Source organism: Spermophilus citellus, assembly GCF_964194105.1.
Source record: "Spermophilus citellus genome assembly, chromosome: 9".
In the NCBI taxonomy this organism is placed as follows: domain Eukaryota; kingdom Metazoa; phylum Chordata; class Mammalia; order Rodentia; family Sciuridae; genus Spermophilus; species Spermophilus citellus.
In genome coordinates this window covers 5919083-5931661 of record NC_138191.1, presented here as the reverse complement: position 1 = coordinate 5931661, position 12579 = coordinate 5919083, and the positions used below count along the sequence as shown (strand labels likewise).

Sequence of the window (12579 nt, the reverse complement as noted above, 5' to 3'; positions counted from 1 at the left end):
CCCCCTGTGTCCTGGCTCCCCACCCCACGCCACCACCACCCGAGTCTTACTGCATTACAGATTCTAAAGCCTGATTTTCCAGCACAGCCTGAAAGCCAGGCCTGCCACCCCTCCTCCCAGCATGCGGGATTAGGGGGATGCATGGCCCGAGAGCCTGGCAGGGTAGGCCATCAGGGCGGGGCAGGCAGCTGACTGTCAGAACTGGGATGGGGCTGACCCACAGGGGCAGGCTCAATCTGGGGGTCAGGGTTGGGCACCCCGAGCCCATGCTTCTCTAGGATAGCTAGAGGAGCAGGCGTGGGCCAGCCTGGGGAAATGAGACCCACTGAAAGCATTCAGTCAGGGGTCCTAAGGCAGCAGCAGCGAATCTGGGGAGCAAATGAGGCCAAGAGAAGGAGGCGGTAAGGCCCTCTGCCCAGCGGTGCTTTGGGCAGGGGACGGCTGGTCCTCAGCTCTCCTCAGCCATAGCAGGCGCCCTCTCCTTGTGCAGACAGAGACGAAAAGGCTAATGCCACCCCCTCGCTGCTGTTTGAGGACTCAGTTGGGGCTGCAGCTCATTGGTGATACAGGGCCGGGCCCAGGTGGTGGGGGGCTGCCGTCTCCCTCCTGAGCTTTGCACACCTCTTCCATTTGGCTACCCTGCCTCCTCGTTCCAGCTTCTCAAACGTCCTGCTGGCCACCTGCAGGCTCTCCTTCCCGGCAAGCCATGTCATCTTGCCATTCCTCTGCCAAGGAACCGAGAATTGCTTCCAAGGCCTCTAAGACCACATGCAAACTCTGCTCCTAGAATCCCAGGCCTTCCAATACCCGAACACTAGTCTCGGAAGCCCTCTACTGCCTGTTCCTGGACCCACGTGTTTTCCTCTCACTAAAACTTCTTCCTTGGTCCCCAGGACACATGCCCACACCCTTGGCCTCTCTGATGCTGAGTGGTAGAGTGAAAGGACATGGGCTCTGTCTCCGTGACTTCCTGTGTGCCCTTGGACAAGGCCCTCAGCATCTCTGTGCTTCAAGTTGCTTACCTATAAAATAAAGGATGTGAGGATCAGAGGGGTTGTGTTCAAAGTGTCAAGCACATAGTAGGTGCTCAATAAATGGTATCCATTGTGTTGTGCTCTTGATGTTCCCCAGTGGAGGCCATCCTCCACCTCCTTTCTGACTGGTAGCGCCCCTGCCTCCATCCGGGCCCATTTCCACATAAACTTGAACCTACAGAGGTCAGGAGAGGAGCCCTTGGTAATCAGAGGGCCAGACCCTGTGGGGCTCAGCAAACGCTGAGGGCAATAGTTCCTGCTGCCGCCGTCAGACCTGTCCCAAGTACTTCATGGGCGTGAATTCCTGTTGGACTCCGGGTGACTTTATTCTGTAGATGAAGGTTCCTAAATAGCTTTCTGCTCTGTCCAGCAGGTGGGCCTGGTCTCCCTGGCCCTGTCTCAACTCCCCTATCCAGTGGCCTCCAAGTGGTTGACCGGGACATTTTACTGAGGAGTGGTAGCCCTACGGGATAAAATGCAGACCACTGTGTGCCGTCCAGGCTGATCCTGTCGGAGGGCATTTGGGAAAAGGACCACCGTGCTCTTCTGTTGGGTCTGGGGCTTCCGCTGGGTCTTCTCTCTGCCGGAGCACCCTTTCCCCTGGCCTGCTTAGAGGGTCAAGCCTTTGTCCTCTGCCATGTTATAAGACGATACCGCTGACCGGGTCACCTACACACAGTGGACATTTATTTCTCACAGTTCTAGAGGCTGGAAAGTACGAGATCAAGGCAGCAGAGGGTTCAGTTGTCTGGAAAGGGCGGCTTCTGCTTCCAAGATGTCACCTGGATGCTGTGTCCCCAGGGGGACCAAGGTAGTGTCATCCCAAGGCAGAAGGCACCAGCCAGGGAAGAGGACCACTGCACAAAACCTCTTTTCCGGGAGGAGGAGCCCTGACGGCCTCATCGTCTCTTCAAGACCCTCCCCCTCCCCCCTGGCGTGGGGGAGATGATGGCAACACCTTAATTTTTGAAGGAGGACACGTGCAAACCATGGCGGGCACCTTCTCGGATTCACCCTCGTGTGTTGGGGCCAAGTTCATTAACTTCTCCCCTTTGTCCCCCAGGTGCCTCCTGCACCCACTTACTGTGCCCTTCTGTAAACGCCAACACCCTCTCCCGGGCTGAGCGCCCCCCGCCCCCCGGGGGTGGAGGAAAACCAGGGGGGGCGTGGGTGTCCAGGCGGAGGAAACAGTGACCCAGTAGGTTCTTCCCGGGGCAGGGCAGCCCCGAGACCCTGACGAGCTCCGCCAGGAAGCCTGTGCCTCTGTGGCCCCCAGCCCCCTCCCAGAGGCAGCTGGAGGAGAGCCCCGGTGCCACGGCCTCCCTCCAGACACACGGAGATGCCAGCCCTGGAACCCGTCGGCTCTCTTAGGGGACATCACTAACTGTGATTTTTCCATGGTTTTTTTTTTTTTGTTTTTTGACAGTTTGCCTTTTCAAGGGCTCGTGATTTCAGAGTGATCACATCCACAGACATTTCGCTGTCGGCCTGGAGGGGAGAATTCAGATTTTATTTCTGCCTGATTTCACCCAAAGCTAGCCTACCGACGACGCTCAGGAGATGCCGACGATGTGGGACACATGATGACAGAACACTTTGCCTCTGGGTCCTGGCTTGTGCAGCTGGGGTGGGAGGGGACCAAAGGAGGGGGTAGCTGCAGGCAGGACCTGGGGGGTCACAGCAGCAGCTCCGTGTCACCCTCACCGCTGTGTCCTCCTCAGCAAAATACCTCGTTTCCTCCCCGTCTAGGCCCCCGCGGTCTCTGCTCGGGCCGTGGCGGTCCCCCCACTAACCCCTGTCTTCCCTTCGGCAGGTACCATGACCAGCAGGACGTGACTAGTAACTTTCTGGGTGCCATGTGGCTCATCTCCATCACATTCCTTTCCATTGGCTACGGGGACATGGTGCCCCACACTTACTGTGGGAAAGGCGTCTGCCTCCTCACCGGCATCATGGTGAGTACCCTCTGCCCGTGACCCCGCCCTCACAATGGGCCACAGAGCTGACCCCTTTACTAGAACACAGAGGGGCCTTCCCAACTGGGGTAGGTGGGGGCCACCGCCAGCTGACAGGCCTACGTGCGTGGCCCCTGTGCAGAAAAAGGCCGAGGTGCCCTCTGGACAGTGTCTCCACTGCCCCCTTCCTTTGCTCAGGTAGGAATGAGCTCCTGGTTTCTGACCTCAGAATGGGCTGGGGGAAGCTGGTCACGGTTTGGACCCTCTCACTCACCTCCAGTAAGCCTCAGAGCTCCAGTGAGCTGTCCTCCTTCCTGTCCCCCAGGTGCCATAGGCTTTGGCACCATGGTGAATCAGTTGGAGCTGGAATTCACAGAAGCAGGGGTTGGGGAGAATGCACTGAACCAGCCTGAAGAGACCTGTGTCCTAGACTGTGTTGGCCACCAGCTTGGGCCCTGGTGTGGCCCTGGGGCCCTGGGTCAGCTCTTGACCTACAGAGGTGCTAGACTCTGAGTGTCAAATCCTTTCTAGCCCTGGCACCTGGCAAGACACACCCCCTCCCCGGGTGCCCAAGGCGTGCTTCTCCTGGCCAATTTGCCTTGCCAGCTTTACCCCAACCCATGCCCTGGGAGACACGTGGGTCAGGCCCATCACAGGGCCACGGTAGCATGATTCAGGGGGGAGTGAGAAGAGGGGTCTGAATTGGCACTGTGGTCCCTTGCTGTGGACCCTGGTCCAGGGGCTCACCTGTTGAACCCAGCACTCCCAGGGCAAGGTGGAGATGGAGGGCCTGCCCTGTCCTTCTTGCTGAGGCCCAAACACAACAATTTGTGAGAAAGTGCTTGGTGAATAATGAGCAGCCACTCACTTGGTCCGTGTTGGTGTCATCCTTGGTGTCCCCTCCCTCGAGAGCTCTGCATGTGCTTTGGGTGCCAGACAGGCGGCCCCAGCCTTTGACCTCCACCCTAGAGGTCAGTGGTGAGGCCCTCTTTTCAGGAGAGAAAACCAGGGCTGGAAGAGGAAGGTGCCCCTCTAAGCCAGGGAGGCCCTGGGGTGGCGGCGGGGACAGGAAGATGGACTGGACATTTAGGACTCAAGGCAGGTGCTCCAGCTCTCTGCAGGGCAGCTTGCTGTGTGCCCCTCCTGCTGCCGTGAGCGTCCTCCATCAGAGAGCCTCCTGTCTCATCCCTACCCCTGCTGCTCCCAAGAGACAGGACAGTGGCTCTTCTGTGAGCTCGGTGACTCCTTTCTGCAGTAGGAAGGGAGAACCCGGCTCTTCCTGCAGCGTCCCCGTTGACTCCTCACCTGTACCAGGGCCTGTCCCTGTTCAGCCTGGTGGCCTCGTGGGGCTGAGCGTGATGGACGGGGCAGCTGGGCTCAGGTCACTGGGGGCAGAGGAGGCCCTGGCCACGGGCACAGCTTTCTCCTCTTTCCTGACTCTAATCCAGGGCAAGCCCTCATTAGCAGGCGGCCCTGAAGAAACCATCAACGACAGGGGCTTAGCCCCGGGGCTGGGGTAAATCCTGGGTAAGTGGAAGGCTTTAGAACAAACACCTCCACGTCGGGCACAGCGCCAAGGGTCGCCAGGAAACCAGGAAAGCTTCTTCCTTGCAGAAAGGAATGAAATGCCACCTGAAGGCCAAAGCTCTCCTGAGCGCTGCTCCTGGGGAGTGGGCTTTGTGCCTCAGACCCGCTCTCTGGAAGGGCCGCTCAGAGCCAGGCTGCTAATAGGTGGACGGACCTGCGGGGAGCCTCTATTATTTTTAAATACCAGCCCTTCTTGCTCTCAGCATGGAACTGACCCAGGCTATGTCCCTGGCTCCTGTCTTCTGTTCTGACAAAGAGCAGAGGGACGACTCAGGACCCTTTGGCCTAAGTCTGCCTCTCCTTGGCAAGTGGTCTACCGTGGACTGTTCTGTCTTCCAGAACCTTCTATCTCTGCCTGGGTCCATTGCATTCCTTGGAAGGAAATGTCTGTTCCTTGGGGATTTAGGTGGGGTCAAAGTGGAAAGAACTAACAGGTGGAGGAACCCCCACCTACCTCCCAAATTAAAAACACGGGCCTTTCATCCTCTCTTTCTTGACGAAGACCACTGCATGGATGTGCACTGAATGCAGACCGAGGGAGGCTTTCCCTGCTCATCCTCAGGACTTTTCTGTTTCGTTTTGGTTTTGCAGGGGCCTTGAACCCAGGGGTGCCCTGCCCCTGAGCTCTACCTCCAGCCTTTTATTTTTTATTTTGTGTCAGGGTTTCACTATAATGCTAAGGTTGGCCTCAAACTCGTGATCTGCCTGCCTCAACCTCCCCAGGAGCTGCTCTGTGAGCATGTGTCACTGTGCCCAGCTCCTTGTCAAATGTTTTTACCCAGATTAAAATCAGGGGCTCCCTGGTGGCTTTTTCCCATCCAACGTGACTTTCCCGCTGAGTCACTCCTCGTAGGGGTTTGCCTTGCCGAGGACCCCTTCCCCCAACAGGATGTGTATCTCCGGATTATTATCGCCAGGGCCTTGACTAGAGGTAGGGCTTCCTGTTTGGTTGCCATGGAGACCACAAAGGCCAAGGCACGGCCTGCCCTGGAAGGAAACTGAAGGATTTGTGTGTGCAGGCTGTAAATGGTCTTAATCATTGTTTTCTCTTGGCAAACCCCGTAACGGTGTAATTATCAGCCATTAGGCAGGGTGTAGAATTGTCTGGACAACTTGACATGGCTGGCACAGACCTGATGTGCTCGAGACTGTTCACCCACAAAGGCAGCTATGTTGAGGTCCCGCATCTTTCTGTACAGAATCTCCAGGACGAGGGACAATGCCGGAGAGGGCAGTCGGTCAGTGTTCAGTGCCAGTAGAGGAAAGGACAACCACCTTGGGTCTTTTGGTGCTGCAGGCCTCTTGGGAGACCATAGGACCCCCAAATCTGCTTGGTGGTTACTTTGTTTCAGTAGAGCCACTTCCTAGAGCTGGCGCCCTCCGTGGACCCTTCCTGATTAAGAACAAATAGACAAACGCTCCCAGTGTGCCCTTGGGGATGCTGAGCTTCCCCCGAGGGCTTCAGGAGAGATGTCTCTGAGCTCCACAGGAGAGCATGATGAAATGGAAGGTAGCACCCACTGAGTCACTTGGGGAAGAGAACCAAAAGGGCTCAGGGAGACATCTGCTTAATGTCAGCTTTGGATGCGCCTCTGCCGAAACACCTTGGTTTCAAGCCGGTGGATGTTATTTTAGTTGTTACGTGGAATCTGTTGCAGCAACAGAATCCAACTGTAAATCCTCCCGGCTTCCCTCCTCCGTTTGTCACTTTCATTTATGTTTTATTTTATTTTGTGCTTCTTTTCGTTGAGAACGCTGCATACTTCTCCGTTGGGATGCTTGTTTTTCCAGCTTTTAAGATTTTCCAGCTGGGAATGTCTCTTGGGAACAAGAAACAGGAGGACTGGCAGGGAGGAGTCAGGCTCCAGATCTGGGTCCGAATCCATCAATGACCTCGGCACGTCATCCCTGCCAGACACCCTTTGTCCCCTCTCTCTCTCTCTGTGTCCCCTGCTCACCCATGTACTGTGGAAAGTTCTATCTGGGTAGTGGGCCCTCCCCACCCCCACCGTGGGAATTGGAGTCGGGCCCAACAGACTCAGGGAATCCAGTTGATGTCACCTGTGATCCAAGACTTGGCGCATCTGAAGGCAGACGACTGGGTCATAGATTTGTCCCCCAATCTGACCCCATGGAAGTCGGGCCAGCAACTTCTCACCTCCTGCCCCACCCCCTTCTCTCCACACATGCCCACTCTATTCATTCTGTGCACAGTAGGGCAGCAGGAGCTCTCACGTGCTACAACTAACCAGGCCCTTGGCTGTTCATCTCGTAAAGCCAAGCTGCCTCGCAGCCATGTCTCATTCCCAGGTGGCTGGCAGGGCCCTGTCAGATGGATAAGCTCATGGAAGTCAAAAGGTGGTAGGTGACCCTTAGACTGGGGGAGGAGTGGGTCCTGGGGCACTGTCTTTATTTCCTCTAAAAGTCCGAACGGGCCCTTCAGTTCTGCTTCAAGTCTTGGCTCCTTGCTCCATCCTTTCTCACGCCCACCAGCCCTGCCTCCCTCCATCTTCCGACCTTTGCTGTTAGAAGGTGGCAGGACTTATTTCCAATCTTAGTCTCCATCTCTCCTTGTACCCTCCTCCCTTCCCTCGGCTCCTTCCCTTCCTTTCTCCTCTCTTCTCATCCCTCTCTCGGTCTTCTGTCCCTCCACCGTCACCCAGAGAGGACCACTCACCTGGGTCCTGTGACTCTGCCCATCACTCACTTCCTGAAGACGGCTGGCCGCCGACTCCATCTTTACAAGGTTGACTCTTGGTGGAAACGATCATGTTCGCCATCATGATCGGTGACCTCCTTCATTACATCCAAACACTGGTTCATCTAAAAGAAAAATAAAATCACAAGCGTTCATTACTATTGATTCCAGTTGAGATTAGGGGTCAAGAAGGCAGTATCCTACAGAGAAATGTCCTCAAGAAAGTCTTGGCATCTTTTAAGTTGAGATAAATCGGCCTCTATGCAGAAATTCGTCTTTCTAGTTTGGGACAGATAATTCTTTAGGTAAGACACTTTGGCTTCTTAGGAGCCCCTTGTATTCAACCACATAGTCTGAATACAAGAGGACCACAGAGTGCTCCCCAGAGACCCTGGGAATTAGAGATGGTGGATGCTTGTTTGATGACCTTCCCGAGGTGGCATGGTAAGTAGGGATACTCTTCTTTGGGTCTTGTACCCCAGCTTTCAGGGATGATTGAAGTGAAATTTAGTGTGGACTCAGGGAGATGAAGGAGAACAGAGCCTGGGGAGAACCCTCTCCGACGGATGTTCCATTTTTAACACTATGATATATCCCTCCTTTGGGGCTTTTGGCCCCGAGTGCTTTTGGAACACCACATAAAGGCAAGACATGATACTGGGTCTGGTTGAGGGGAGAGGGAACACACATCCTCCCTGTAGGACATCTTCTTTTAAGCTATTTTTTGCTTTTGGAGGCCTGGCTAAACTGATGACAGCTACAGACCAGGCAGCCCAACTGTCCCTAGCCTCTGAAAATTGGGCACAGTCTCCTGCGAGTCACAGATGCCAAGAAAACTCAGCCGTCCCTGAACAAAGGAGGAAAACGAGGTCAGGAAAGGAAAGTTCATACAGACTCGGTGCTTTTCACTTTGCTGTGCTCAAAAGTGGGCTACCAAGGGCACCAAGAAACACTCGATTGTCTTAATGGAAACCATTGCAGGAGAGAAGTCACCAACTCCAGCCACGCTGACCCCCCACAGGAGCCAGCCTCTGTCAGCCATATGAATGGAGGGAAAGAGATAGCCAGGAGAGAGCAGGAGCTGATCTGCCCCCGGGCAGCCCTCCCAACTCTGTGCAGTGCCTTTGAACAACCTTCATGTTAGCCAGGCCTTATGGTGCACACCAGCAATCGCAGTGATTCAGGAGGCTGAGGCAAGAAGATCCCAAGTTCAAGGCTAGCCTGGGCAATTCAGTGAGACCCTGTCTCAAAAAAGAATGTCAACTACAACAACAACAACAAAAACCCCCCAAACCAGGTAGTTCTGTGATAGAGCACCCCTGGGTTCAACCCCCAGTACCCCCACCACCACCAAAAAAAATCTTGCTCATGTCTCATACATTTCATTAGATTAGACCTGATGAACCAAAATGTCACTGATGGATTTCTTTAATCCAGGGACCTCAATCTGCTAAACTGGGCTCGGTGTTTTACTGTGGAAACTGGGATTACTATTTGGCATCTCGGGGATCACATTCTGGCTTTGATAAACTCATCATCTCTTTACATAAGTGATCAGGGCAATGCCAATGTGCAGGAGAAGGCGGTGTCTCTGAGGACAGTGCTGTCTTGCCAAGGACAGGGCCGACGTCCACTGCCAGCCAGAGGACGGGGTGACGATCTTCTCCCCCACCCCCAGTGCCTGCAGGCCAACGCAGAAGCACAGGGAAGAGCATTTAAAATCCCATCCGGAGCCTGCTGGAATGTGCCATTTCTTTTTCCTGTTCATTTTTTCCCGGGCAAGTGAACACCCGGAGGATCGGGAGTGAGGAAGCCAGCCCTGCCATTCTGTGGCTCAGCCAAACCCTGCTCCTCTGCCCGTGCTCCTCCATGCTCTCGTCCAACCTGAGCAGACGAGGACCCTTATCCTGGAAACTCCTAAGGGTCTCCTGCAGGGTCACTTACACCCTGGTTGTAGGCAGACGTGTGGTCGTTTTTAAAACCTCGGCATGATGGTGAATTCATGAGCCTCCTGGTGAAAGCAAGAAAGAACCCGTGCCTTGTGCTGAGTCACTGCCTCCAGGTAGAGAGACTCAGCTGCAGAGCAGACGTGATCATTCAGTGCCCACCCGCGTTCCCTCTAGGAGACAATCTGGGGAAGCTGTATGGCCTCTTCATTTGATTATCTTCAGGAAAACCTTCAGCCACGGTGCTGTGCCATATGGTCTTCTCTCCTTCTGGGCCCACTGGGCACGCAGGAGGGCAAGAGCGCCCATGTGTGCTGAACCCTCTGTCTCCTGCTGCACTGCAAAACTAGCAAGAGACCTCTTGGTTATCCATTGGTTTAATTCCCCCAAAGCCTCAGCCCCATACAGCATTAAGGACTGGCTAGTTCTCTGAAAACTCCTTCTCCCAAGAGCTAACAAACAAGGGGCACTGCAGACTCCTTCTTGGTGGGGACATGAAGGCTCCGCAGGTTTGGGCGTCATGGGTGGCTCGGTCTTGTTCAGCCAGAGAGCTCGAGTGGGCAGGGTCTTGCACCTTGCCTTTGAATGACCCCTGGTCCTCTTGATGTCCTCCCACAGGGTGCGGGCTGCACTGCTCTCGTGGTGGCCGTGGTGGCTCGAAAGCTGGAACTCACCAAAGCGGAGAAACACGTTCACAACTTCATGATGGACACTCAGCTCACCAAACGGGTAAGATGTCACTCCTCCACGTCTTCATGGGATTCTCAATCACCAAAGTGGAAGCCAGTTCGAAAGAAGATGGTCACGTGGTATGGATGAGGGCCACACTTTGGAGTGTCGAGGGGGTCCCAGGCGCAGACAAACGACTTCCACACAGGGGACACACTGTCTGAACGCACCAGGCTCCTGTCTTCCGTTGAATCACTGTGCATGGTTCAGACAACCAAATAATCTTCCTGATAATTAGATCAATAGCATACAATGATGTCCCCGCCCCCTGGCCTAATGGTGCCAAATAAGTCACCCAGCATGATGTTTCTGTTTATGCTCAAATATTTTCATGATTCTCATTAGGAAGGGAAGTAGAGAATCTTGAAACTATATTGAAATCATATCTAAATTGAATCCTTTTGTTGTTGTTGTTGTTTTTTTAAAGAATCACTTAGAATGATCATTCCAGTGGAGCCCATATTCCTGAATATCGTTCATCAAAACGTCACAATCCAATTTTCCCCTTTTGGGTTTTCCAGATAATGTTTCTCACTTGTACCCTATGAAAGTGGTTAAGGAGGATGAAAAAACGGAAAATATGCAGAAACGGGGAGCTCATTTAGCTGCTAAAAATCTGACACCCCACTGAATTGTGAGAGAAGAGCCAGAAATGAGCCTTGCCGGGTAACAGCAGGCCCAAGGAGCCAGCAGGAGCTGTTTATTTAATGACAGCTTTTATGGAAGATTCTTTAGAACTGCAGCCTGAACCAAAGTCAGGAGGATGATTTCCTGCAAGATGCTCCCCTTCCTGAGACCAGAGAGAACCAAAATCCGGCGCTGGGGTCTCGGCTGCCCTAGCAACTCTGTCTCGGTTAGGACTCCCGTAGGGCAAGGGACCCATGAGCAAGCCCATACATCAACTGGAGGTTTTGAAAGCTGGAGAAAATATTCAGTGATTAATGTTGCAAAGCAGTAAAAAATGTGTTAGAAATAGAGACAAAGGCAGGAAGGGAGAACAAAAAGAGAGCGAGAGAGTGACTGAGCAGCAGTGGGCTCTCAGAAGGCAGGGGGTGCAGTTGCCAAGGTCTCTCGGCAGAATTATTTATGGCGTTCGATTGTTTGGTCTTTGATTACATTTATTGGATCCTCTGAAAAGCCACCGCAGATGTTAAAAGGAACAGGGACAAGCAAATATCCCTAAACTGTTGACATACAAATGGTCGTCACAAGGTACATCACAGCCCTGAGCGACCAGATGTACAAAAGAAAACCTTTTTTGATGCATTAAGATGGTGGCCATTGATGCTGTCACCATTGCAAGGCATGCTGGGTTTCACACGGAGCCCTACCACCGAGTCCCTCTCCCTCAGCCCCTCTGAGATGCACTGTCAGAGGTGTGCTTGGGACTGAGGAAATTTCTAACGTTATTGGAACAACTAAAGGCGAAGACACTTGCTTCTATTAGCCTGATACTTCTCTGTATTGAAACGACATACAGGAGTGAGGGGAGAGAGCTTTTTTGCCTCCAAGACCTTCTCAGGAGTTATTTACCAAGGAGCATCAACAGTCTCTCTGTATATTCTAGTTTGCTTTTTGAAACCGAGAATATACTTTGTATTTCATGTTATTACTTTGTCCTCTCCATTTTTTACCCAGTAAATCAGACACTAGAGGAAAATAAAGCCGAGGAAAACCAGCTCTCTCATATGCCAGGAAAATAAACAAATTTTTTTTCTGCAATATAATTGTGGAAGGAGATGAAGTTGTGCTTGCTAATTTCAATCTTTCAGAAATAATTCTCTAAAACCCTCTTCAAGTTCACTTGCTTCTTGAAAAGTAGGACTGAAAATCAAATCCTCAAATATTTATTGCTCATCCATGAGTGCAAGGTACCTTCTTAATCAAATAACATTTCACTTTTCTGAGAACACTTGAATCTGTTGAAATGTCCCTTTAATGGCTAATATCTTTTCCCAGAGAAATAAACAACACAAAAGGGAGGAGTCCTGCAGAGAATTTCAAAGCTGGCAGGACTGGGACTTCCAAAGGTTCTTTCACATAACCTTCATTGAAATGGAGGTTTGAGGTCCCTGGCCTACTCGGGTTTGAGCTCACTTCACGCTGCCAACTAGACAAGCCCATCCTGCTTCCCCTGGGGATCCCGGCCTATCCCTGGTCCTCTCCAAATGGCCTTTGCATTCAGCTGGAGTGGTCTGAGGGTCAAAGAGTTGCTAGGTCCAGCCCCTGTGTAAGATCTCAGTGAGTTCTTGGGGAAAGATCCGAGGTGGAAGGAGCCGAGAGTGACATATTGCAAACCTCTTAGGAGTGGACAATTAGTAGATTTAACAGATAAAAGCAAAATCCCTTAAAAGTGCATGTGACCTTAATTCTCCAAACATCTAAGCAAAAAGAAGAAGGGATTATTGATGAGTCATAACAATGCTCTAATTTCTCTTCTGTTAATTCATCCTCACGTCTGCCATTAGAGTGGCGCCGTTTTCACTGGTTTGCTGATGGGGATGCGAGGAGGTCTTGGGGCACAGGGGAAGGACTCGTTTCTGGTTTTCCTGCACCCATGGCCTTTCTCTTCCTTCCCTTGTATAACTCATCAAGCCTGGTGGCAACGTCATTTCTGTATTGAATGCGAC

The 12579-nt window shown here is 52.7% G+C and overlaps 1 protein-coding gene across 3 annotated transcripts in view; it reads left to right on the top strand.

Moving 5' to 3' along the window:
- KCNN3 (potassium calcium-activated channel subfamily N member 3) overlaps positions 1–12579 on the top strand; it is a 153639-nt gene that overhangs the window by 128368 nt on the left and 12692 nt on the right. For all 3 annotated transcript variants that reach the window (XM_081304976.1, XM_081304978.1, XM_081304977.1), the window contains 2 exons: positions 2848–2989; positions 9839–9949. In XM_081304976.1, the coding sequence (XP_081161102.1) occupies positions 2848–2989; positions 9839–9949 (253 nt within the window). The remainder of the gene's footprint in view (positions 1–2847; positions 2990–9838; positions 9950–12579) is intronic.